This window comes from Pleuronectes platessa, chromosome 20, assembly GCF_947347685.1.
Source record: "Pleuronectes platessa chromosome 20, fPlePla1.1, whole genome shotgun sequence".
Taxonomy (NCBI): domain Eukaryota; kingdom Metazoa; phylum Chordata; class Actinopteri; order Pleuronectiformes; family Pleuronectidae; genus Pleuronectes; species Pleuronectes platessa.
This window is the reverse complement of record NC_070645.1, coordinates 18601675-18627468: the sequence shown is the minus strand read 5'-3', so window position 1 is coordinate 18627468 and position 25794 is coordinate 18601675. Positions and strand designations below refer to the sequence as shown.

General features: G+C 44.7%; 1 protein-coding gene across 1 annotated transcript in view; it reads right to left on the bottom strand.

Annotated features, from left to right (window-relative positions):
• The window catches only part of LOC128425891 (dipeptidyl aminopeptidase-like protein 6), a 92545-nt gene that overhangs the window by 34669 nt on the left and 32082 nt on the right, over positions 1-25794 (bottom strand). The window contains exons 2-3 of the mRNA XM_053412729.1: positions 11565-11679; positions 3558-3656 (exon numbers count right to left, since the gene is read on the bottom strand). Coding sequence (XP_053268704.1) covers positions 3558-3656; positions 11565-11679 — 214 coding nt within the window. The remainder of the gene's footprint in view (positions 1-3557; positions 3657-11564; positions 11680-25794) is intronic.

Sequence of the window (25794 nt, the reverse complement as noted above, 5' to 3'; positions counted from 1 at the left end):
TGTGTCTCTGGAGAGGAGACATGAAAAGTCAATCAGGGAGCGAGAGGATTGACTCGTCTTCTCCTGAGTGACTCGCTCCACAGCAGCATCACAGATGAGAGCTTGTGCATCATTAGGAAACGAAGGGAACTCTGGGACCTGCCCGCGCCGACAGGTTGAACCCGCTCCACTCGGATCAGACGGTCGAGCACTTCTCCAATCGCCCCCCCGCTCGCCGGATTTAACAAACATCAGCAGGACGAGAGGCAGCGAGGAGCGGTGGACCAGAGGAATGTGGCCATTACCATCGCCAGCAGCTGCTGGGAGCACCTGCACCGAGGCCCACTGGGAGAGCTTCACCTTGGTGGTGGAGGGAGAACCATGTCGACGCTGCGGCAGTTTGATTCCGATGGAGCGGACAAGGGGTTACAACGGGCGTGGGTGAGATTTCAGTGGCGTCTGCTGACGGTGCAATTCCATAACCAGGGAGAGTTAAGGTGATGGAGTCAGAACATGATCAGTAAACTGATCCTGAGGATAAAGTTGATACAGTGAAAACACAACTTGTTTCAGATATTAACAATATGTATAATGTGTGATATTTATTAGATCAGGAAAGATTGTTTTTCCTCTGTCTGATTGAGAAATCCATTATTCTGCTAATTTACAAAGAATGCTTGTTTTTTGGAAGCTCCATTTGAAAGACATTGGTAACTTTTAATAACAATTATAAGTAATTGTATGCTATTCAAATGTTATTTGATTTCTGGACATCACCAACCTTCCCCCACTGGCATCTCATGGACACCCAGGGGTCCCTGACCCACGGTTTGGAAACTCTTTATATTGATCGATGGACAAAAGTCCCAAGTTGCACTAAACCAATAAATTCCTTTAAATCCCGATACAAATAAAAAGCCCCATCGTGATAAGTGCAGAATAAATTGAAGTTAATTCTGTTTCGACATGAGGAGGAAACATTTTTCTTGGTAAAAAATAACCTAATGTATGACCATCAAGGATTTGAGAGGTTATATTCAGTCCAGGGAACTGATTGATAGGTGGAGAGAACCTTGGGAAGGGAAAACATCAAACTGGGCTCCATTAGGTTTGGAAAAAAAAGAAATTCAATTACCGCCCCCCGATCAGAGAAGCCATTATTGAAAAAACCTGCGGACAGTCCTGAAAGCATGCGGGCAGGTGGAGCCGTGGGTCGAGTCAAATGAGAAACTAACGAAGATGATATAATCAACTCTCTCCTTCCTCCTCCTCCTCCTCCTGCTCTTCCTCCTGCTCTTCCTCGTCAGCAAAGTCTAAAGATACACTAGGAGGAGATGAAAGAGCGGCCGGCTTGTTAATGATGAGTCTTGTTAGCGGCTCTATGGATTCCTACAAAGCGTCTTCTTTTCTTCGTGCATTTAGATTTCACACTCTCAGGTTCAGGGATTGTTGAGCAGGAAAACAAGCACAATTAGTTTTACCTCATTAACACGATTTCACATCATTCAACCGCTAGTTGTTCTGCGAGGAAACACGCTTCTCATTACAAGTGGAGAACAGATGTTTTCTTCCAGATGTGTACAGCGCTCACACTGTTTCCAGATATTTGCCGACGCTCGTTCAAGCGCGATCGATTTGTTTACAACTTTTTGTGGGTCACAGTTGGACACGGCAACACATCCGCCACACAAGAGACGCCTCATCCTCCAGCACACGTGGGAACCTGCAGCCAACACAAACACTGGAATCAGCCGGACGGATGCTCGGCTCGACATCCGGGATCCAGAGGAGCCTCATCTTCCACTCGCTAATGGAATAAATGCAGGTTTTCAGCTTTTCTGATTAGAAGCAATAACAGAGGGGAAGGGTTTCTGCAATTTCCAGGGTTTGAGTTGGAGGTTTAACAGCTGCGCCGCTTCCAGGAGCCATCTTAGATGCCCCGTGATTGGAGGAGACAGCTTCGTCAGGCACGAGAGAGGAAACCAAATCCACCTCATTAATCCTTCAGCTGCACGTCTTCCTCACATCTCGGAGCCGTGATCGTTCTCCTCACTGCAGCTCAGACGTGTGAGCTCGGGATCCAGTCGCTGTTGTTGTTGTTGTTTTATTTACCTTTAGTAGAATTCTCTCTCATGGGCCCCCCCCCCCCGTGGAGCTGCCGCTGTTTACGCTGTCGCAGCCTCGCAGTTTTAAAAAAAAAAAGCAATTTGAAATTGATGGTGATGATTTGTAAGAATAGTGAAGCGGCAGCAGCCACACACAGTCGTTGATCAAAGAGAAACGAGGGTTGTGGTCACAGGTAATTGGGCGACTATTGAAGCATATGGATTACATCGCAGGGAGGAGTGTCTCACAGCAAGGACACACAAACACACAAACACACAACACGGGAGACAGATGGTGCAAAACAAACAAAGAAGAAAGTGAAGAACAAACAACTCTGATTGTTTCAGTAAATGTTTGGTTTGCTTCAGGTTGAATTAAGCTGCTGAAACGCTGAGGGACTTTAGAAAATGTTGGTGAATTCCACCTCAAACTGTGTGAGGGAATCGTCTGAGAGGGAAAACTGAAGCTCAGGATTTACCTGCTCACACTCGGCTCACACTCGACTCACACTCGACTCACGTTCGACTCACGTTGTGTCGGCAAAAGCTCCCAGAGTCTCAGTTTTGTTTGTAAAGCAAAATGTTTGAGGTTTTCTTTTAAAGACGTTTATTGAACTATCTTCTCTGACTTGGGAGCAAAGTTTACAAAAGCTGAATACCCGATTTTCTTTCGACTGTTGTTATGTGTCATTCACATCTCTCCCTGCATCCCCTTGTAAAACAAACGATCATAAAAATCAATTCGTCTCTGAAATGTGTTGCAAAACTCAAAAATCACGTCAAAATTTGTCTTATAATTATTTTTTTGTTTATTCCCGGCTTTGCAGCGTGATGCATATTTACACACATTATTTGCCATTTATTATGAAGCAAGAGGCAGAAATATGAAATTAGAAGAAACACTTTTTCCAAGTGTAATAACTGAAATCCAGAGCCTCTAGAAGCTGAACTCTGGAGTCCCTGGTTGTGTATTATTTGTGTTGGGTCGCTCTGTATTCCTCACACAGCTCAGCTCCTGTTTCCTGAGGCGCTGGAACACACCGACTCTGTAGCTTAGTGTTGTCACTGCTTTTTTTGTTGTGTGCTTTGTTTGTGTTACATCTGCTCCTTTGTATTTTAAACACAGCTGATGTCAAACCCTCCTCAGAGTTACCTGCGTTCTCCTTCCTCCTGACTCTGATTGGTCCAGAGGTACAAACGAGGACATTAACTGTCCAATCGGATCAGTGTGATGCTGGAGAGTTTCCTGTTAAATCCCTTTTAGTGCATTTAAACAACTTCATCTCATCCAAGCTCTGAAATCCTTAGCTATGAAGTACTTTTTCATCAGAGTACATTACAAGTATTTGTCAAATATCTGCAGAGTCCCTTTTCTTGCTTTCCCCACAACTGAGAAAACTAAAATACAGCTCCTGTAGGAACCTTTAAAACAGCCTGGCACCATTTCTAATGTTCAACAGGATTATGACTTACTGCTGATCCATTTGGCGCTGGGGTCGTGAACCTTGAAGTCTTTCCTGAACAGGTCTCCCACCGTCACCTTGCCCTTCAGAGCCAGACGGTCGTCCTCACCTGCAAAGGAACAAACAGAGAACTCAGCAACTCCGTGTGCAGCGACTACACAAACTCAGAAAGAAAGTTTTATGCAATTTAAATGAAATCATAGTTTATAAGTTTGTTTGTAGATGGCTGTCATCTGCATGTTGTCAATTCATTGATCGTATTCGCTAACTTTTTGGAATAAAGTCTGTAGAAATAAGTATTTACCCTTGAATGAAGAATATTAATAAACTACTCCCTTTCAACTTAATACCGTTGCTGCTGGAATATCATTTAGGTTATTGTTATATAATGTTATATATTGTTATATTGTTGGAGGTGAAGAATGCAGAAATCCTTCCTCTTCTTTTCTCCTGCTATAGTTTAATGTCGTCTCAACTTCTGTGGATCGCAAGAACATCTATAAAGTTAGAAAAAAATATTTAAGTCTGAGCCATAAAGAAAAAAACAAGGTGTCAAGATAAAACTGAGAGAATACATAATGTTCTCTCAACACCTTTTGATCTGCAGCCGCATCTTAACAAGTTTCTCCTGCAGGTCTGCGACTGTTCACCTTTCACAGAATAAAGAGCTGAGGCAGAAATAATAAAAAAGAGATGAAAAATCGAGCAGAAGCAGAATAACCTCCCGAGGCCTCTGATTATAACTCCTGCATCTTCTGATCATCGTGCATATTTACAGCAGACGCATCCTGCAATTCATTTCAGCTTAATTTCATCCATCAATGCTCATCACATCAGCTCCTGCTCCTGCTCTGTGACTCATTTCACCTCCGAGGACGATAGAAAGCAAAGATGCAATATACATGACGGGCAAACTCAATTTGAATTCACATCTTTGCGTTGATTTAACTGTGACTTTGACGGTTCCTGTCTCTGACACAGGACCCCCCCCCCCCCCCCCCCCCCCCCCCCCACGCTGGTGTCCACGGGGATCAGACCTGTGATATTTTGGATTGTTTTTTTTTATGTGTGATGTTTAATCCCTCTGCTTATCCCGTCCAGCTGTCATTCTGTGTGTGAGAAAACATTCTCTTCACCTGCAGTAGTATGAAAGCATATTCTGTGTTTTGAGTACACACCTATAGACACACACACACACACACACACACACAAGAGAAGAATACAAATAAAAAACAGAGCTGTGAAAAGGAAAAGAACGCAACAGGCGCCGCTGCGTGATGTTTGAATGGGAGGAATAATTCCGTGGTAACCAAGGTTATTAAATTCCATTTTCAAACAAACTGTAGAAAATAAAAATACATGTATTCATAACAGCTACGAGCCATGTTCAGAGGCAGAAAGAACCAGCCCCGGCCCTGATGACAACACACATGTGTTTATTAGTCTGTTTAGAACTCCCACTCCTCTGGTGTTAGACATGAACGCTGCTGTTTAAACTAGGATGTATGCATCCTGTAGGTAAATTATTCAAAGGTTATATAAACACAGGATTGTATTCATTAATTCTTCCTTTTATTGGGGGTTTTCATGGTCCGTATAAACAATGAAAACCATCTTAGGACTTAGAATGAAAGATTAAACCTCCCTGAGGCCTGTACAGAAAATAAATTATCGAAAACAAAAGAAAGAAAGTTGTTTTATACCCAAATAAATAATGGTCGTAGAGTTTCCAATCCAACATTTTCCAAAAGTGACTCTTTCTATCCTGTTTATGTCATAAATACTATTTACAATACAAAGATACAGCAGCTTCCTGAACTACCTGAGCACATACTTCATCTGAGCTGCTTTTAGTAGCCTGTCCAGATGCATATGCATGTGTGTGTGTGTGTGCATGTGAGTGCATGTGAGTGCACGTGAGTCCGCCCCTGTGAATAAACCCAGATGGCAGAGTCCGGTATGAAGTGCGGTGAAAGGAGCTGCTTCTCTTTAAGTGTTTGTTTGGGTGTGAAGAGTCAGACGTGAACCAGAAATCTGTTCTTTGTGTTGATTTTACGTCTCAGTCCTCAAAACACCGATAACATCCTTCACCCCCTCTTCAACCTTTCAAACACGAGGGTGAGAGTGTGAAGTCCAACTGAGAGAGGTTATTACCTTCATCTGTAAACACATGGCCCGACTGTACAGGAGTGAGAAAAGGCCGAAGTAACAAATGGTCTGAAGACGTGTTTCGATGTCTGTACATAAAATGATCTCTAGGTCTCGGTCAGAAAGCAAATTGAATTCTTTTAGGGATAGAATGACAAATGAGTCATAGGAAGAACATACGTGTTTCAAAGTTTTAAAGCAACTTACGAAAAATGGACGAGAGCGAGAGCGAGAGCGAGAGCGAGAGAGAGAGAGAGAGAACACGCTCTACTCAAATAATGGCATTCAACAAAAGAAAAGCCAGGACTAAGTGTTTTCTTTAAAACTTTTTTCTGTGCAGCGCTGTGAAGCCCGAGCTATCAGCGGGCCGGCCATTATGTGGAACTGACACCGTCTATTGAGACCCTGAAGAATGAAAAAGCTTTTAGACGAGTCTGAGGATCCATAAGGCTGCATGACCCGCTGGGTGCTGCCGAGCAATCACAGCCCGTTTTACATGTTTTAGCAGCCGATGATTTTCCACGCACTACACGGCCGACATATTTATTTAAAAATCATGCAGCACTTTAGGTTCTCAGACTCAGGAAAAAAGGTTTTCAGATACTTTCAGCCTGACTTCTATAATAGCTATAGAGAGCTTGTGGTGTGATTACCTGGTTATGTAGTTCAATTCAATTTATTTGTATTTCTATAGGGCACAGTGTAAGGTTGACGCCTAACAATACACTGTGCCTCTGAATAATGTCAAAGATGGAAACAGGTCAGTCACAGTAAGAAAAGGAAGGTTTCAGTCTACATACATGTTTTAATCCAGATTCAAATGAGGTCACTGTGACCTTTAACCTTTGACAATTGAAATCTACTCGGCCTCATGGTGTTTTTAAATGAGCCAGTTCACAACTAATTGCCTCTGACCAATGGCTGTTGCTGTGGAAGCTTAATTAAATCTGAAAGACAGATAATTAAAGCAGTAGTGATGTCAAGTAGATGTGATTGTAGTAAATCGTGTCAAAACACAACACACTAACTTTAAGCTTTGCAGATCTGTCAATGTAGCAGCGGTCAAAGAAGAACAGCTGAACAATCTTTATCTAAAAACACTCACAACAAATTATCAAACCAGGATTCAACAGCTTCTTTTCTGCATCTTTCCTCTGCTGCAGCTCCAAGAAGAATCTCTACCGTAATCAAACCCTCTCATTTCTTATCCTGGTGAAGCAGCTGTCGGAGAAACCGTCTTTAAAAGAGAAGAGGAGGAGGAAGAGGAAGAGGAAGAGGAGTTTCTCAGAGAGAGTCTGGTAACACGGAGTAACACAACACATCTTCCACTCGTCGCACCACACACTGATTAATGAATCATTTTGAGATCCCACACGAGAGAATCGACACCAAATGACAAAATTCACGATTCAACAACCTCATCTAGAGTTTCTCAAATATTAACGACGGATCACGGAGAACGAGATCCGACCAGATTCAAAAGAAAACATTTTAATAGAACTTATTAATGAATATGTCTGACATGCAGTTCCCAGAGCACGTTCCCTGAGTGTTTGTGAATGTCTTGTTTAGTCTGACTGTCAGCTCGCTCTGTCTGACTGATCTCAGAACACACTGTGGAATTCATCACTTTAATGTGACAACAATCATCCTCAGCACTGATTGGACAGACACATAAACAGGGGCCGATTTCTTTACTTCATTCTGCACAGAAAAGCATTAAAATCTCATATTTTTAGAAGCTGGAATGTGTGAATGTTGGTATTTAATTAAAGAAAAATATTGAGAGACCATCATAATTATCTTTTAAATCATCCCACTCATTCATTTGGTTCTCGTTTTCCAGTTCATGTCACATCACAGATCTCATCTCTCTGACAGAAGAGTTTATTAGCTCCACCGAGGAGCTGATGTTATCATCTGTTTGTTTGTTGGTTCATTTGTCTCTTTGATTGTAAGTTATGCAAACACAACTGAATGAACTTCCACAGAACCCCTGGTGGACGGATGTGGTACAGCTCAAGAAAGAACCATTACAAGACTGGTGCGGATCCAGATTTCTCTTTATCTGTGTGATTATTTCAAAATTCTGATGGTTTTCCCAGGAAGTAATTCAGGTATCTGGTAGATTTAAAGGACTGATAGTGATATTTGTTGCAGCCTGACTGATGTAAGGCTCCTGATGGGCCTTGGTGGAGGTTTGTGCTCCACTGAGTCGTTTGGAGAGGGAGGTTTGTTTTACCAGACTTTCCAGAAGGGCAGCCATGTTTAAATGTGTAGTTAAGCTCGGGAAGCACCGGACTAACAGATGAAATCGTTTCAGCATGAGAGTAATGTTTGATTAGAGTTAGTCACAGTTTAAAGTCTCGGTTTTGGCTGAAATGGAAAATAGAACTGTCTGCGGTTGGAATTAAAAACAAGACGCTCTTATTAGAATTGTCTTTTTTCATTAAAAAACCAGACGTGTGAAATCTCCTTTGAGTGACGGGGATAATATTGCAGCTGTCACGTCGTCCTGTCAGAGTCGATAACAGAGCAGATCTCTGTCACATGCATCAGAGAAGAGAAGACTTTGTTTATGTGTCAAAAATCAAAGAAATCAAAATAAATTGCATCCCCGAATTAAAGTGTTTTTAAAATAACAAGAACGGAACAATCACTTGCGTCAGGTGTGTGTGTGTGTGTGTGTGTGTGTGTGTGTGTGTGTGTGTGTGTGTGTGTGGTTGTGTGTTTGCATCATATTGTGCCTAACAGATGGACAGACATCGACTGATCCTCACTTCCTCTCCGATTTCATCACCGGGGACAAAAACACCTTTGAAGGCATCTGCTCGGTGCTTGGCTGGAGCTTCAGTGTGATTATCGGAGTCACCAGACTGTGAATCGGCTGCAGGGGGGGGGGGGGAGACGTAACAGAGCAGCCTCCGTCAGATGTGGAGGTTTACAGGGGATAAACTCTGCATTTATAATAGGTGGTGATTGGTAAGAGTTACTGGAAAGAGGAAGTTCTACATGTTTAAAAAAGTGTTTCCTGTTCAGCTCTCTACGGCTCTGAAGTCACACGTCTATGCTGATTGTGAGTTATCGTTATAATGTTAGAACCATCGATTCAGGGATGAAAATATGATCTACAATCAATGTCATAACCTCAATATGATTATAAAATTATAAATAATGATAATCAACGATTGAGAGAACGCCTCTAAAGAAGTGGAATCCTGCTTTCAGGCAATAAACTGACTTGCTTGTTTTCACCTGCAGCAAATGACCCCAGCGTTCTGTCCTGCCACAGTTCAAGCTCCTCACTGTCAGTCACTCTGACATCTCTCCGTCTGACGAGCACACGGCTGCTGATACCGAACATCTGACCTAGTTGTTCTGATGTACTGAGCAGATCGGGCTCTTAGGAACATGCAGCCATCAGTTACAGCAGACGCAGCCTGTCAGAGGAGGAAGAAGTCGACGTGTGGTGTGAGTGTGAGTCTGCGTGTGAGTCTGCGTGTGTGCACGTTGTTATTTTTGTTTTTTTCTTTCCTGGAGAACAAAGTGGTTGTCAGGAGCAGTTAGCAAGTGGCCGGCCCGTCTGGTGGAGGAGCATCCATCAACAAACCCTCCTAACCGAGTGGAAGCAACTCGCCATCTCATATCTCCTCAGCCGAGCCGCACTGCTGCAGTCTGCTGCTGCTCGGGGGGGGGGGGGGGGGGGGGGGGGGGGGGGGGGGATGGAGAGTAGCCAAAATATTTGTCCTCACAGTGTAATGAGAGTAAAATGAGTTGTTGTGATTGACTGCTGGATGTAGCATTTTAAAAACCCTTGCACTAATTTGTATGTAATTAAGCCCTTGAGTTATTTTCCTGAAATGCAGAGCAAAGAGCCACGTTGTGTGTGTGTGTGTGTGTTTATGTTTTAAAATCGAGCTTAATCTTTGTTACATTATCTGAAATATTCATAAAACGAGACAGAGACGCAGCCCTGAGACATTTTCCTGCTCTGCAAACTCGTCTATTTCCAACGGATAAGAGACCAAACGTTTCTCTGATTGATTCACAGAAGCAACAGAGGAGTTTTTTTTCCATCATACATCATTTATTCAACTATGTGAAAAGAAGAAAAAAAAAACGGAGAATATAAAAATCTGTGCTACGTCTGTAATCAAGGCCTTCTTGCCGTCGCTCGTTATTTTTCATTCACAATCATTCGAGAAGGAATTCATCTTAAGAGGGAGAAGAGACTCATCCAGAGACAGGAGCCAGAAGAGAAACCTCACGATGATAAAAAAGTATTTAATATCCACACGTACTTCTCGATGGAACTTAGAGTTAGCACTGCTCCGTCTATGGTTAAGTTATTGATATGGTTGACTCATATGCAGCCTATAGCCTCCATAGTAATCATAAATCAGCCTTAATGAATGAATAAAACACTAAACCTCCGGATCAGGGCTGCGACTCTGTCTCACTTCCAGTTCCATGCTGGCTGAGCTAACTGGTGTCTTCATGTTTAATTTACAGACATGAAAGAGATAAGAGTCGTCTCATCTGACTTGTGACAGGAAGGAGATCGAGTTTCTGTTCCAAAAATGTTGAAGCATTCGTTAAGATTTACTTTCATCGAGGGAACGAGTCTGAATTATCGAAAAAATAAACAAATATTTATCATAGTAGAGGAAATACTGAAATACTGAAGGGTAAAACAGATTTCATATGTTCACAGGTCAAATAAACTCTCTCCACAAACACCCGAGCGTCCTTGAGGAGTGATTTATGAAGCTGCAGCATCCTGGAGCTCATCTGAGCTGCTCAACACATCTAGTTAATCCACAGCAACTTGAAATGGATTTGATGCGGAAAGAGAAAACATTTGAAAATATCCCAGATGTTTCTCAAATACCACCTTCCCTCGGAAAACACACTGAACTTTACAGGAGACCTCGGAGCTGTGGCAGAGACTTGGCTCCTGTTGAGATTTGGCAGGAAAAAGAAGACACAGGAAACATAAGTGCGAGGTTCAAGCTGCAGACGCCACCTGCCCGGCCGCCGCCTGACGCCCAGCTCCCGCTGCTGGGCCGTGTTTGGGAACAGGCAGATTAAACAGCTCTAGTCCATCATAACACACGCCACAGGACAGGAAGAGGGCGGCGGCCGGGAGGTGACGAGGCGTTTTGATCCTCGCTGCTTCGACACCTGCTGCACCGAGGTCTACGCCGGCGACACTCCGGCTCGGTCGACATCTCTCAGGATGATGTAGAGAAACACAACCTTGAATTGCTTTTGAAAACTTCTCCCCGTGCTTTGCCACCGAGCTCTGACATCTACATGCTGTGTCTCTGAAACACGGACACGGTGACAAGTCTCTGTCAGTGAGTTGTAGTTCACGCTCACTGATTTGGTTCAAAAACCAAACCAAGGACGTGTATGCGCCTGAATATAAACAGACGACTTTCTGAATAGAGTTTAATGTTATTCAGCAAACAGAAAAACCTGAAGGTCATTTTGAGATGAAACCTAAAATAACAGGGATATCCAAAAGGTGCAGAGTTCAGGGTCGAAGTGCACGAGGCAGAGGAGACCTGCCCTTATGAAGAAAGAAATGTTGCACAAGCTGACTTCAATGAGGATTGAAGTCAGCTTGTGCTCCCCCGTGCCCGAGTTAACTGGGACGTTCTCGTGGGTGACTCTTCAAATACCACACGAGAGCCCAGCCGACCAGGACAGAGACACACATCACTCTTTGCATTGTTCCTGCCCGGATTGATTGCGAAACCTAATGGGCATGTCAGTGCATAACAATCGCTGCGTAAACAGAAAGATGCATGGTGGTGGTGGTGGTGGTGTGGCCCCCCCCCCCGCCCGGCCCTGTGCCGTGTACCTGGTGTCAACAGGATGACGGAGGTGACGATCAGCGAGCAGATGACCAGAATGACAAGAAGGGCGATCGCTATTCCCTTCCAGTTCCTCTGCGGAGGGTTACTGCCCACCAGCTCCTACAGAGAGAGAGAGAGAGAGGGGGAGAGAGAGAGGGAGAGAGAGTGAGTGAGAGTGAGGGAGGAGGAGAAGAGACATGGTCAGAAACAGTAAAACCACTATCATCACAGGGAATCAGGGAGACAATTCACCGAGACAAAATGAGGAGAAAATGACGGAGAATAATGAGTTTGTATAAATGGCAAACTCATGAGAAGAAAGGAAAAGGGGGGTGGGGGGGCGGGGGTTTGGGGGGTGTCAGTCAAGGACGAACGTGAGTCCGAGTCGCAGCCTCTCGGCTCAAAAGGAGACGTGCCAGCGGCGGCACCAGCAGCAGGAGGAGGAGGAAGATGAGGAGGAGGAGGAGGAGGAGGAGGAGGAGGAGGAGGAGGAGGAGGAGGAGGAGGGGGGGGGGGAATTCTTAATGAGCCGAGCATCGGCGGCCATCAGCCACAAACGAATGTGACGGATACAAATGGAGCCCGAGACACGTCGGTGAATTGCACACTTGGAAACGGAGCAGGGAGAAGAAGGAGTCGGAGTTATGAGAAACCTTGAGGCCGTTTTTTCTTCTTCTCCTTTTGTCTGACAACAGATTAACTTATTGCAGTCAAACGGAGTTAAAAGGAACGAGCAGGGTGCTGGAGGAAGCGTCACCGCCAGATGTGAAATGAGAACAACGGGAGGAACTCAGCTTCAGGCTTCTTGTTCACACCCGAAGCCAAAGTGACGCTTCGGTGCATCACAACCATGAGCTATGGGTTTTGTGCCGGGAGCAAACCGAGAAGAACGAGTCACGTTCATCATCACAAGGAAAGAGACACGTAAATACAGGCATAGGATCCATATTTAGCTAAATTATCGTTTATCTTGGTAATTCATCTTTCAAAGACAATAATTATGGAACAGACGTTTCAAATATCTTGTGAAATCCGAGCTGCAATAGACTGAGGCTCTTTTGAATTGTGTTCCTAGTAAAGTTTGTGCTGCACCTCCGTTACATGTCCCTGCTTTTAAACTCTTTGTCAACAGAAGCATGATGGTGAAACAAATGAGTCAATTCAGCGAATAAATGAAAAACCACCCGCGTGGCTGTGAACACAAAGCATCCCTTAAGGTTTCCGACCTCAGCTGTGGTTGTTGTGGTGAGCGCACAGATAAACCAGAACCACTACCAGGAGGGGGACTCTGCGGGGAAGGATCCAGAGCCCCGACTGTTGTGTGGAATTAATAAGTTCTTAATTAGTTTATGGAGGATGAAAAGAGCGAAGCAGAGCATGTGCTTCAGGGACCTGTGGTGGGAGCGTTAATGAATACACACTCAGGCTTTAATGAAGCTGAATGTCTGGGCTATGAAGCAAACCTTTAAGTGACCTTGCTTCCACCTTAATTGAAAAGAGCCCAAGACATCATTAGCCCCGGAGATAAGAGCAATCAGGGCTATTTACCAGACTGCCCATTATCCACATTCATTAAAACAGGAACCAGTTAGTTAGCTGCAGAGCTGCGACGGCCACAAAGGAGAACACACCGCGGGCGGAGATGAAGAGGAAAAAACTAAAAGGCCCAGAAAGTTCGGGAGGCATTAAAGTTGTTCCCTGTGTAGGCGAAGGTTTCTGAAAACAGAAACTTTAAGATGAGTTAACGATAATTACTGAGTTATGAGGAGAGAAGCTACAGTTACTAGACGTCTGATATCCTTTGTAGACCTGTACTGCAGGTTGAGGTCATGACCATTAGTTGGAAACATTAATAGTCAACTTTGATAGAAGGGAAGGGGCCAAGAACCATCTATTTCCCAGAGTATAGATTTAAATGGAAATTGTTCAAGTTCAAGTATCTGGAAGAAGTTTTTTTAAGGACTTTTAATTCAAAGGAACTCAAACTTTCCTAATCATCAAACCCAACACAACAATCTTCCTTAATGTTTGTGTGACAGTGACTTCATACTTGATTAACGAAAAACAGAAAAAACTCTCGGGAACGACAAACGCACAAAGCTCTAAACTCAACTTTCTTACAGCTCAACAACGAGGCCACTTATGAGAACAACATCTAATTTAGTGTCTAACACACTAAAAGGAGATTCAAGGCTGGAACACAATGAAGAGGCTGATGGATCCTCCTTGTCCTTTGCTATTCTCTCGTTCTGTGCTGAGCCATCTCTCCGGAACTATACATTTTTTATGAGAGTGGAAGCCCACAGCTGATTAGAGTTGCTGTTGATACAGTAAGTGACGGACTGGGATTCACAAAGACGGGGACAGAATGGGGGGGGAAACTGCTCTTTGGAGAGCGACTACTTACAAGCAACAATGGGATGCTCAATCTTTTTAAAGTGCAATAAAAGAAAAGACGGGAAATCCTCACGCAACGCTGAGCAATTACTGTTTTGTACGTGTTCGATGGGAATGGCTCCGCTCTGAAGATAACACAATGCTGGGCAGGATTCCACCGCAGCGTCTTACAGTTAACAATCTTTTATTTGTCTGTGTGTGTGTGTATCTGAATCTTAAACAAATGCAAACTGCACAGCAACACAACCCTAAAGCAGATCTCTAGCTGGAGGGGCTCGGGCATGACTCATCAGAAAAAGGTCCATGCGGTTCGGTTCCATTATCGGTTACACAAGAAGTGACGCAGGTGCTCGGCGAGGCGTCAAATCAAAGAGCGCCACTCATTTCCAGGTGAAAGACCTGTCTTCACTCGACCTTTCAGAACAAAGAGGAGGGAGAACGTTCAGCTGATGGTTCAACGCTCAACAGAGAAGAAGCTCAGAGAAGCTGGAAGAGCTGGAAAAGCTTCTCTCGGTCTCAAACTACATTTCCATATCGGTCTGTGTGGAAACAAATCAACACTGGAAAACATCCGGATACATTTTCCTAGGCTCCTGCGATTCAGAGGCGTTGGATCTGGGATCTAGAACCTGCTGAGTGTCGAGCGTATCGAGTCCCCGATGAGAGATATGAGAAGAGACTTGAGGGTTTGTATGATTATATATTTAATCGATATAAAGAAGTTCTAATTATCAATCAATGCAGAGTCAGGTTGAAGCTTCCTCGTCATTGCACACGTCAATTCAGAGTAAAACACGCATGCAGGGTTAAACGTGTACACAAGTGTTAGTAGTATATATAAGTTTATATCGCTGCACACACACACACACACACACACACACACACACACACACACACACACACACACACACACACACACACACACACACACACACACACACACACACACACACACACACACACACACACACACACACACACACACACACACACACACACACACACATGATTTAACCAGCGACAGAAACCCCACCAGGAACTTGCAGCACTGTTCCTAGGCTCGGTGAGAAGAATCTCTTCTTCAGCCTGGCTGAGGCAGCCTGACCTTGCCTGACCTTCCCAATCATGCCTCAGTGATCTGTAATTATAGTAATGATTGGACTAATTAGCGAGACCTTCTGCACTGAAGTGACGACAAGGTGATTACAAGTGACTCTGGGGAGGAATGAGGTATAAAGCCAGATATGAGGAGAGCGAGATCAGAGCTTGCAGAATCGGTAAATAAATAACACAAGAGGGGGGGGGGGGCTACAGCAGGAGGGTTCTCTGACAGGAGAGCTTGAAGCGTGACCAAAATATGACAGATAGAAAGGAAAAAAGAAAAAGTACAGGGACGCGAGATGGATCCAGGCCCTGAACTCGAATACAAACAAGATCCCGGTGTTTTCGACTCCTCGAGAGCTTGTCATGTTCAAATCTGCAGAGCATGAACAGACATCATCAGTGTTGATTCAGCCCCGGGAGTGTACGACTTGACGCGATGCCAATGTGTCTCAGAGTACACAACTAGTGAACCACAACAAGTCACAGTGAGCACACGGCTCCTCGACCCACGGTGAGCACCAGGAGGATGCAACGGAAACAAGATCAGGTTCTTTCTCCTCTCGGTGCTGGAAGCTAAAAGAGGCTCAGAGGCTAAATCTGCTTTCTATTGTTTAGGATCACACTTTTTACAGCTTATCTACACAATATGAACAATATAGCAGTATTGTTTGCCATACACTGTGGCTTCTGTTGTGCGGCAGAGAGCTCGTGTCACCGTGTGTGCAGACGTGACCTCTCTGACCAAACCCTGGAGTATTCACCACGACCCCTGCAGCACCACAGGAGGTCGGGGAAACAAACAAAACATGTCCAGGCAGTTAAATCGTTCTTTTTCTCGATCCGGCTCTTGATCCTGAAAACGTCGCAGCTCAGCAACCGAACAAGTTGCTTTTCTCTGCAGTCAAATTCCCCAGAGTTGGTTCTGAATGCAGCTGCAGAGCGTTCAGCACGTAAAGCCCGGATCAGCCTCTTTTTTTTCTATTTTAGGTTCAAAACAACACTGTTTCACCTTGTTTTCTTTGTTTTAAATCACTTCCACATGTTCACACCCACACAACTACAAACCAACTTGTCCTTTTTCTGAATTAATTATCAGTGCGGCGAAAGAAAGGAAAAGTCTGTTGGAGAAAACAGGAAGAAAACCTGATTTTCTGTGCAACATGAGCAGCATGGACGCTCTATGGGCTGAGCCGTAGTAGAAGGCTTCTCTCCGCTTTAGTAGCTCGAACTATAATGTGATGCACGCACGTGTGGGCTTCATGTCTTCTCCCCGAGGATCAAATGATAATGTCTCCAGGCTCCAGCATTAGAAATGGCACAGGTCATTAATTCTGCTTCTCAATGAAAAACACTGAAGCCGCAGCAGAGTATCTGTTATCCAAGGGCCTGTGTGCATGTCGGCAGATTCTCGACACTTACGCACATTTCCATCTGTTTAATTATACAACAGAGACGGTTAATAGCGTTACCAGAAATACCACATCCTCGTTGGGTTTGCATCTCAATGCACCGATGAGAGATGTGAGGGAGAGGAGCTATAGGAAGGGGGGGGGGCGTAGTGGAGCTGCAGAGAGGGAACACGAGGAACACGCCGCCGCAAAGAACAGAGTCATTTCCTTCCAACATCAAATGTGTTGCAGCAGCAGAATTTAATGAGCGTTTAACTTTCATTAAATGTGCTTTTAAGTCGTGCACTTATCGAGGGGAGGCCCAGACGGGCAGCCCGAGACGCAGCGAGCTGTGGACAGACACAAGTCGAGGACTAAGTGGATCAAAGCTGTGACCTTGTGCCGCTTAACAACAGATGCAAATCATCAAATAGTCGGAGCCGAGGTGTCGCGGCACGACGAGGTCCCACGCCATCTGATACACAGCGAGTCGCAAGGCGCCGGCTGATAGCAGCGACCGCAGGGACTCGTTCATCATGAAGCGTTTAGTCAACACGTTTATCTGTAAAGACTTCAAATGAGAGAAGCTGCTTGAGGCTGAAGGATGTGACTCTTCAGAGAGCTGAGGTGGTTTCAAACTGTTCAACTCGTCTTGTTATTTGGCACAAATCAAGTGTGTAATCAAACAGAAAATATGAAAGTCAAATTTTTTCCGAAGGGATTAAGAATTTGTGGTTTTATCACTAAACATTAAAGAACAGACAGATGGAATTTCATAAAGTTGAAGGTGCCGGGGATTGAACCACGGACTTTCTGGTTAGCGGACGACCCGCTCTACTTCCAAAGCCCCTAGACGACATAGAAGAAGAACAAACTGAACTCTATAGTATGTTTGAATTTGTATATGAGTTGAGAATAATAGGTTTCATCACCTATATACCGTTGATCACATGACCCTGCTCATCAATTTGCTTCTTTTTGCTTCAGAAAAAGGTTTTATATAAATATTCATATTGCTTGGGTCGTGTAACTATCGTGTTAATTCTGGCCCTGAACTCCTTTTCACTTCTCCGTATGAACAAGTGGTGAAAGGTCTCATTTCCAGCTCATTTCTACAGAGCAGAGATTCTTATCCTCAAACAGAGACATTCTGAATCCCTGCTTCTTTCCTCCTCCTCCTCCTCCTCCTCCTCCTCCTCCTCCTCCTCCATCCCGCCCAAAAAATAAGAGCAGATTAATCTCAGATCCAAATCCTCGCCTATTGTTTAAATGGTTTCAAGTGAAGATGGATTTTTTTCTTTCATGCCTTCCCCTCCGACCAGCCACACTTTTTTTTAATCTTTGAATGAAATATTCCAGATGGGCTGCCTGCTCCTGCTCCTGCTCCGGGCTCCTCGGGGTCAGAGGTCACCGCCGCTGTGCGACTGCATCCGAACACATTGGAACATAAACAAGCTGTCCTGTTTGTTACACACAGCAGGAGAATTCATTTCCAACCGACCAGCGTATATATGCGTCTGTGTGCGTCTGTGTGTGTGTGTGTGTGTGTGTGTGTGTGTGTGTGTGTGTGTGTGTGCACATGTTGTTCTCGAGTCTCTTCTGCCTGGTTTGTGTGATTTGCGACTGAATCCCTTCCGGTCCATTAGAGAGTTGTTGCGAGGGCTCCGCCGCCGGCCGACCTCCCTCTGCAGAGTCTGCACTAAATCACATCTCTGTAAAATAACATAGAGCAGCCGGGGCCAGTGTGAGCGGCTCGGTGCTGCCGATATAACAAGGTGCCGATAAACCAGTGGGGATGTTTCTTACGATTCACTGTTCCATCGCTAGGACTTGATTTACATGTGATGATAGTTTTTCATTTTCTTTTATCTGAAAATCTGATTCACCGCAACCGAACAAACAACTGGAGATAGAGACGTTCTTTGCAGATGATTTCTGGTGCATAGAGAGGACAATTAAATACATGGACTTCCACTTCCAACTGTGAATGTCCCCTTTGGCTGCAGCTCCACTGATTATGACAAACAAGTGATGAAGAAGAGGCGTTACTGTGATTCCTCATTCTCAACACGTAAATCCTCTTTTTCGGGAAACGAGAACAATACAACACAGAGTTTCTCCTCATGTCATCACTCTCCCCTGTGGCTGTGTGTGTGTGTGTGTGAGTGTGTGTGTGTGTGTGTGTGTCTGCACGTCCTGTACGCCGAGACAAAATGTACCCGGAGAAATGTGTCTGTGGCCCAGATGACTCCAAAGATTTACCTTCATCTCTAAACTGCATCAGTGTCACAAGCTACACACCGGAAGATAAATGACTCCTGGGGGGGGGGGGGGGAATCGATGGGTCACGTGATCCTTCGCCCTGAGGTGTTAGGTCCCCGCTGCATTAATGGCAGATGTGTATTCTAAAGGTGGAACCATCATGTTCCATCAGATCATTAGTCAGGTATCTGAAGCCATGTGTGTAAACCTGAAGCAGATCTGCAGAAATCCATAAAGCGACATGTGCAAAAATAATATTCAATAAGAGCAGAGCCTCCGTAGTTTCTCACCTGATGGACTCAAAGTAACACACTCATTAAATCCTAATGAGAAAGAGAATACACACAGTTTAATGTTCTATTTGCCATTAGTGTTCTTCTGTCACCTTCTGTCACAGTCAGTTGAGACTGTGCCGCCGCTGCCTCATCAGCTGAGCAGGTGCTGGAGAAACTAAAGGGATTCTAAGAGTAAATGAGTCTGAGCGTTTTGAATCCACATGTTTCATCAGGGGATTCAACCAAACAAGTCTTTATCAATCCTCCGCTGAGGCCTGGACACATAAAGGAGCGGCCTCTGAAGGACGCAGCTCATCCCACACACAAATGTCTAAATGAAAGTCGCTGTGTCCTCGTGTTCAAAGAAGAACACAACTAACTTCCTACGTTTCATCTCCGTCTTCTCGATTCCACACGATTCGTTCTCTGTCTTTCACTCTGTCAATGTGCCGGGGAAAGAAAACACAGGAGTCGAATAGCGTGCACATCTCTTCCAAGGTCCACCAGCTCAGTTCAATTCAATTCAATACACAAACATATAGTTTTCAGTCCTATAATAGAGTCGGACCTTTTTATCTCATCAATTATTCCATGAGTTTGTTGAAACTATCTTGAAATCAGATTATTTCTGGGTTCGTGTCCCAACCTCCACTCAAGTTTGATAGAAATCTGAACTAACTGACCAACAGACAAACAAAGAGACAGTGGACAAAGGTCGATCAATACATTTGACCCAGGACTCATCATGATCACACCAGTATGAGGACAGTCTCCTCAGGGTTAAACCACAAACTGGGTTGTCTAGGTGCCTTTCAAAAACCAATATGACCATAAACAAAATCAATGATCTGGGATTTTTTCTTATCTGGCACTTTTATCAAGGTTTGTAAAAGGTTCAGGCGACTGAAACGTCTCTGTATTTACAGCCCAGGTGACCGGACAGGTTACTGTGAGATGCTTAGTTGTGTGAGTCCCTGTTTGAAGGAGGGTCGGGGGAAGAAACCAGAGAAACCAGAGGGAGGACGAGAGGACGAGAGCAAAGTCAGGTGGGAAGATTCCCCTCGGCCCCGCTCTCAGGAGTGATTGGTATTCACCGCGGCCCCGGGCGCCACTGCCTCTGAGCGCTGCATCTCTCTGGCAACATTAAGAATTGAAAAGTATCTGTCCCATTGTTCTCCTCTATCAGCCTTCATTCCATCACGCACACTTGTGGTGCCACTCCAGCGAAATAAATTGCCGCCGTGGAAAACAATATGCACCGGCGGCCGCGCTCGCTTCCCCCCGAAATGAAATGTCCCACAACCCACTGCTTCCAGGCGCAGGGGTCTAATAACCAGAGGCTGCAGCTGCTGTTGATGTTTACACAGGCTAATGCATCCTGGCCTGCTGGTATGTTAACGCCTTCTCTGATAAAATATGAACAATCAGGGGGAAAGGAATAGACTCTCCCGCCTCTCATCACCGGTCTAACGTCGAGCTGATGTGATCTTATGATGTAAAAAGGTCTGGAATTTAAGAGACGCCTTTTTCTTTTATCACCTGGTTTAACCCGGGACCGCTGCTCTGTGCAGGAAGGTAACATCAGGATATTCACAGCTCTGTGCTGGCTGCACATGTGGCCGTTTCCTCCTCCCATCAGTCTACCTTGTTTACGTGGCCTCTCCTTGCGTCATCCTGGCAAAGCTGTCAAAGGCACAAATAATAATTCCCCCTCTCCCCCCCCCCCATCCATCCAACCACCTGCTGCTGCCGCCGCGACCCGAGCGTTCCTGCTATTAAGCCGCAAATGGCAGCACGTGCTGTGCATGTCAGAGTGGCTCCTGAATAATTGAACGGGTTTATAAGGACTGTGTTTGTTTAGTAAGTGGCCGGCTCTCGTGCTCAACACGCTCTTCTACTTATGGCTGCATATCACAGGAGCTCTTATTGGACGCAGCTTGAAGCACACGTGTAGTGAAATTAACTTTGAATGAAGGGGAAATGCAGAATGTGTTTCCCACTGCGAGGTTCTACCTGGTTACTGAGCTGTGAGTGCAGCCTCGTGCAGAATACATTACATTACATTGAGCCGTTAGTCCTTAAAATCTCCACCAGGCCACTTTGTGCTGAGCTAATTTGTCCCTGTGTGTGTGAGTCATTCACACGGTTCTGCACCGATGTCCCCGAGATGAGACAGGACTCGGCTCGGGCTGCCAGAGGGCGTCTACTATTGTCTGAAAGCACATTATAAAACATATGTGTTCCCTTTAGTCTCCATGTCAGGTGGTGGTACGCTACAGAAGAGGCTCCTCATTAACGGGTCATCAGAAATTCAACCAGGTCGGAAACTGTTTCCCTGATGATCTGGATTCTCTGCAGCACGGTTCCTGTTTTGGAGGAAATAAAACATCCCAATGGAAACTGTTTTCAAAGCTGTGAGTCCAAAGGATGGATTTTAATTCACCTTTTTGTCCTTTTGTTTTGATTCACGTCTCCATGTCTATCGATCTGTTTATCAGGTCCGTCTCCTGGTGGATGAATTTCACTGACACCTGTGACAAGTGGCCTGTTGCTGAGAGATGAATCCAAGGTTAGTTGCTACGCTCAGTGCAATGTGCAAAATGGTGCGTATTAAAATATCTCTGCATGACTTTATATTTTGCAGTTTGACCTATTGAAATATGAGGTTCAGCCCTAAGCTGCTCAATCCTGCCGTTACATCATTGAAGATTCAGAAATGTCAGAAACAAGCTGCCTGCCCTCATATCGAGCTGCAGCATCTTCGGTTTGTGGACATAATTTCGATGAAGCGACAAATCTGTTGCGTTTCCTGCGACTGCTCCAGCCCCCGTTGTGTTTTACAAGGTTTTAATGTTTGGTTTGCATCGGCAGCAGGTAAATCCAGAGCTGATATGGATGTAGGCGAGTGAACAGTAAACAAACGGCTGCCATCAGTGAGATAAAGTGACAGTGACAGTGATGCTGGATTAAATACATTGTTCCTGTGGATCCCTTAGGACAATAGGATGTGTGGAAAGAGTGTTTTCTGTTTCTCACAATGAAAACTGCTTTGTAGAAAGAACCATAAATTGCTTTTAATCTAGAAACACTTTCCGTTTAAGTCAATTACTGGTTTTTCCCCCTTTGGAAGTGTTTGTTTGGGTTAAACACACTTTCTCTGCTTCTATATCCCAGCGTTAAATCTTCTGGTTTTTCTAAATAAACACAAAATCTGAAAAACTATGAGAGAACTCTTACTGCTACCACAAAGAAAAAAGTTTTTTATTTCCTGCAACTTACAACATTCTTAAGCTTTCTCTTTCTCTGATAAGCCTTCCTCTGCACTGGTAAAGAAAAATATGTTTTTACGAGAACAATATCTGAAACACAAAACCCGCTGCAGCCTTGAACACTCGCAGAGCAACATGTAGATCACTGCTTCTCAGAGTCGACAGTTTGGATTCCAGAATTGATTTTTCATGGGTTAGCTATTTAGAAAAGGGTGCACATGAACTTTAGAAGAAATGTGGAGGTTAAGGAGGGAAATTATGTGCAGGGAAAGTTTCCTGTGAAAGTTTTAAGTCAGAATACAAAATTCAGATTTGCATCGGCTCTGCAGGTCGCATATTGAAACTAGAATGCACTCCTCTGCCAAGGTCCTTAATTAAACCACATTTAAATTCACCAGGTCTGGATTCGCATGTAGATTTTACTTTATCAATATAGTTATATGCAAAGTTGAACAATAGTATAGTAAAAAATCGGTGCAGTAAAGTGTCAGAAAATATGATGTGACCACGGTATAATGATAATAAAAATAAATTTCCACATAGTGGGACTAATAAGGAATTATCATATGAGATGTCGAGCTCATCCCACATTTAAATTCAATAGACCCAGGTGTTTATTTGGATCTGCACCATCATCAGGATCCATGAATTATTCAAATGTTGAAGCATTTCCATTCTCACAATGTTGGGAGAGAAAACAAATTCCTGCATCGAGCTTCTGATCCAGATCCACACCGACATTTAAAGAGCTCCTCCTTTGGGTTGTGCTCCATCCCGTCCCCTCTCTTAAAAAAATGAGTTGTTGTGTAACTCTGCTAACGAACACACACATGAAGCAGATGGATGTCCAGTCAGAAGACCTGTGGCTTTGCCTGTTGCAGCCTCACAGCTCCCCCATCATACCAGCGATGATAATTACAAGCAGCCATAATTATCATACGCTCTCAAAAGCTCCCCCCCCCCCCCCCCACATCAATACAGCCTCTCTTCACATCGTCTCTCCAGATTCAAAGCTTGACATTTCAATTTGAGCCGGGCACTTCAGTTTCACAATTGCTGGTCGAGGAGAACGCAGCAGAATAAAGATGATTCTCGCCCCAACCAGCCCCCGGTGAAGAAGTCCAATGAGCCGCTCGCTGATCCTCAACAGATCCTCAGCAGCGTCAAAGCGGTCGGTGCGACTCGAGACAGAGGAGGAGGAAGAGGAAGAGGAAGAGGAGGAGGAGGAGGAGGAGGTGGCCGGCCGGGCTCCTGCCGACATGCTCCGGGGGCCACGGCTAATGAGCCCTGACGCAAGAGCTGGAGAAATGTCAGCGAAGTCGTCGACTGGACCAGATGCAGAAGGATGACCCGGGGGGGGGGGGGGGGGGGGGGGGGGAAGTTGTGTCACATATACGCATGCATGTGGGTCTCAGGCTCAGTATCACTTTACAATTTATATCTGAAGATAATCGAGTTACACAAACACACAAATAAAAGTTCCATTAAACCCCCACAACTAAAGTGTTTTAAAGAAGTGATGCAGCATTATTCTCAAAATGTTATATCGAGAGGAAATGTGGGAAAAACAACCGAAGCTCAAATGATTTTTCAATAAGGAAAAACATGCATTTACTGCCTTCCACCCCCCCCCAAACCCCCTCTACCTTTCTGCCTTCACCTGAAAATAGCCCAGAGAAAGTGCTCTCCTCTCTGACAAGCGGGGAGCAGTTTGCTCTCCTGTCAAGCTACAGTGAAAAGAAAGGTCGATGGTGTGTCTCCTGTGAGAGCGTCAGGGAGGAGAAATCTGTGCATCGGCTTCTGCAGCTGCATCGAGAAAATAAGAATCTGAAGGTGGAGATGGAAGCAGAGTTCAGCTCACAGCGGGAAAGGGTCTAACACCAGAAGCAGAAAGAGAAACGCTGTGGTCGTTTAGATTCATTTAACGGGTTAATTAGTTTCCTTTGGCCTTCCCTCATTTACATTCACTTAAAAGAATGAATTAAAAAAATCTGCAGCTTTATTATTAGCAGCATATTGATTCAAACCCTCATAGTCTGAGTAAGTTTCTGTGGTTCAATAAAGAACAAGATAAATGGATGTTGAAATTGGCAGGTTGTGACATTCAGGTTTAATTAACCTTTTTTTAATTAATGAGTCTGATATACACAAAAGACAGAATGTTACTTTCTGCTTTTAGTCAAATAGTTGGTATACTGACTCGAATCTCTGGAGTCACGACTGTGTGTGTGTGTGTGTCTCTGTGTGTGTGTCTCTGTTTGTGTGTCTGTGTGTGTTAGGTCCCGTATCGACAGTGCACTGGTCGACCTTCATGCACACAAGTTCACAAGCCTCCCACAAACTCCTGAGTAGAAAAGTTAGGTCACTTCAGCAGCGAGCGAGTCGATAACTATCGAATCATTTCATCCCTGTTCACTGACCACCATGACAGGAGCAGAGCAGAATTATGAATAACATGTTTACCTTGGGTTGGGTGTATCTGAAAAAGTAAAGTATACACCCCCCCCCCCCCCCCCCCCCCCCCCCCCACCGTGTTGTAAGACATCAAGATGAGGAGAGAAAACCTTCTGCCTGCAGATGTGCTGGTTTCTCTCTCTCTCTCTCGCTCGTCCCTCGGAGCGAGCGCAGCGCTTCTGATTTAGTCCAGAACAAATTTAGTTTGGCGATGACCTTGAGAGAAAAGGTTTGTGCTGCTCTCTAATAGCTTGTTCAACCAGCCGGCCCACAAACCATTCTCTCAAAATCAATGTTGTCTCTGCAGCAGGGGTGAGGGGTGAGTACATTACGGCAGCTGGATGTTGTGTCTATTCAGAGACACTCACAGTGGAATAACACGTTATGAAATGAGAACCTGACGTGTCCTCGTGTCCCTGGAAATGGCAGCGAACAAAGTCCCTGAGGGGGAAATGAAATCATGCTGCCTGTGAGTTTCCCTGTTTCTCAAACACATGCAAATAATGTTTTCCAAGTGCTGCCGGGCACCAGCCTACAGCCCATCATCCACTCTCAACATCGATTTCAAGTTTTAACTCGAGGATTCTTTGCTGACACGGGAAACAACTCTTATCAGAACCATTGGCTACTGAGAGAGGCTTTTCTATTCCTGCTGAGGAAGAGGAAGTGAGGAAGGTCTTTTATCAGGGGGACCACTTGAGAATGGCCCCGAATCATTTATGCATTAATAAAGCGGACAAAGAAAAGACTTGGTAACTCAATCTCAAAGACGTACTCATGGAATGAGTTTGCCTGGAAATCTGATCTTCCTCTGGATTGCTGGCGGCCGGAGACCGAGTACAGGCCCGGTGCTCCGGTGGTAATTGGGAGCTTTATTGATTTCCGGGCCTGTTGTCACGCCTGAGGTGACCTTTTGTTTGAGAATAATTGCTCTATTAGAGTTTATTCAGGCACCTGCTGGGTTTCTCAGACGCGATTATTGTCCAATCAGGATCCCCGGGCAGTAAAGCACTGACCCTGTTCTGATGTGTGGTTTGGACGGAGAGAGTCTCGCTCTCTGAAATAATATTAAAGGAGAACAAAAGG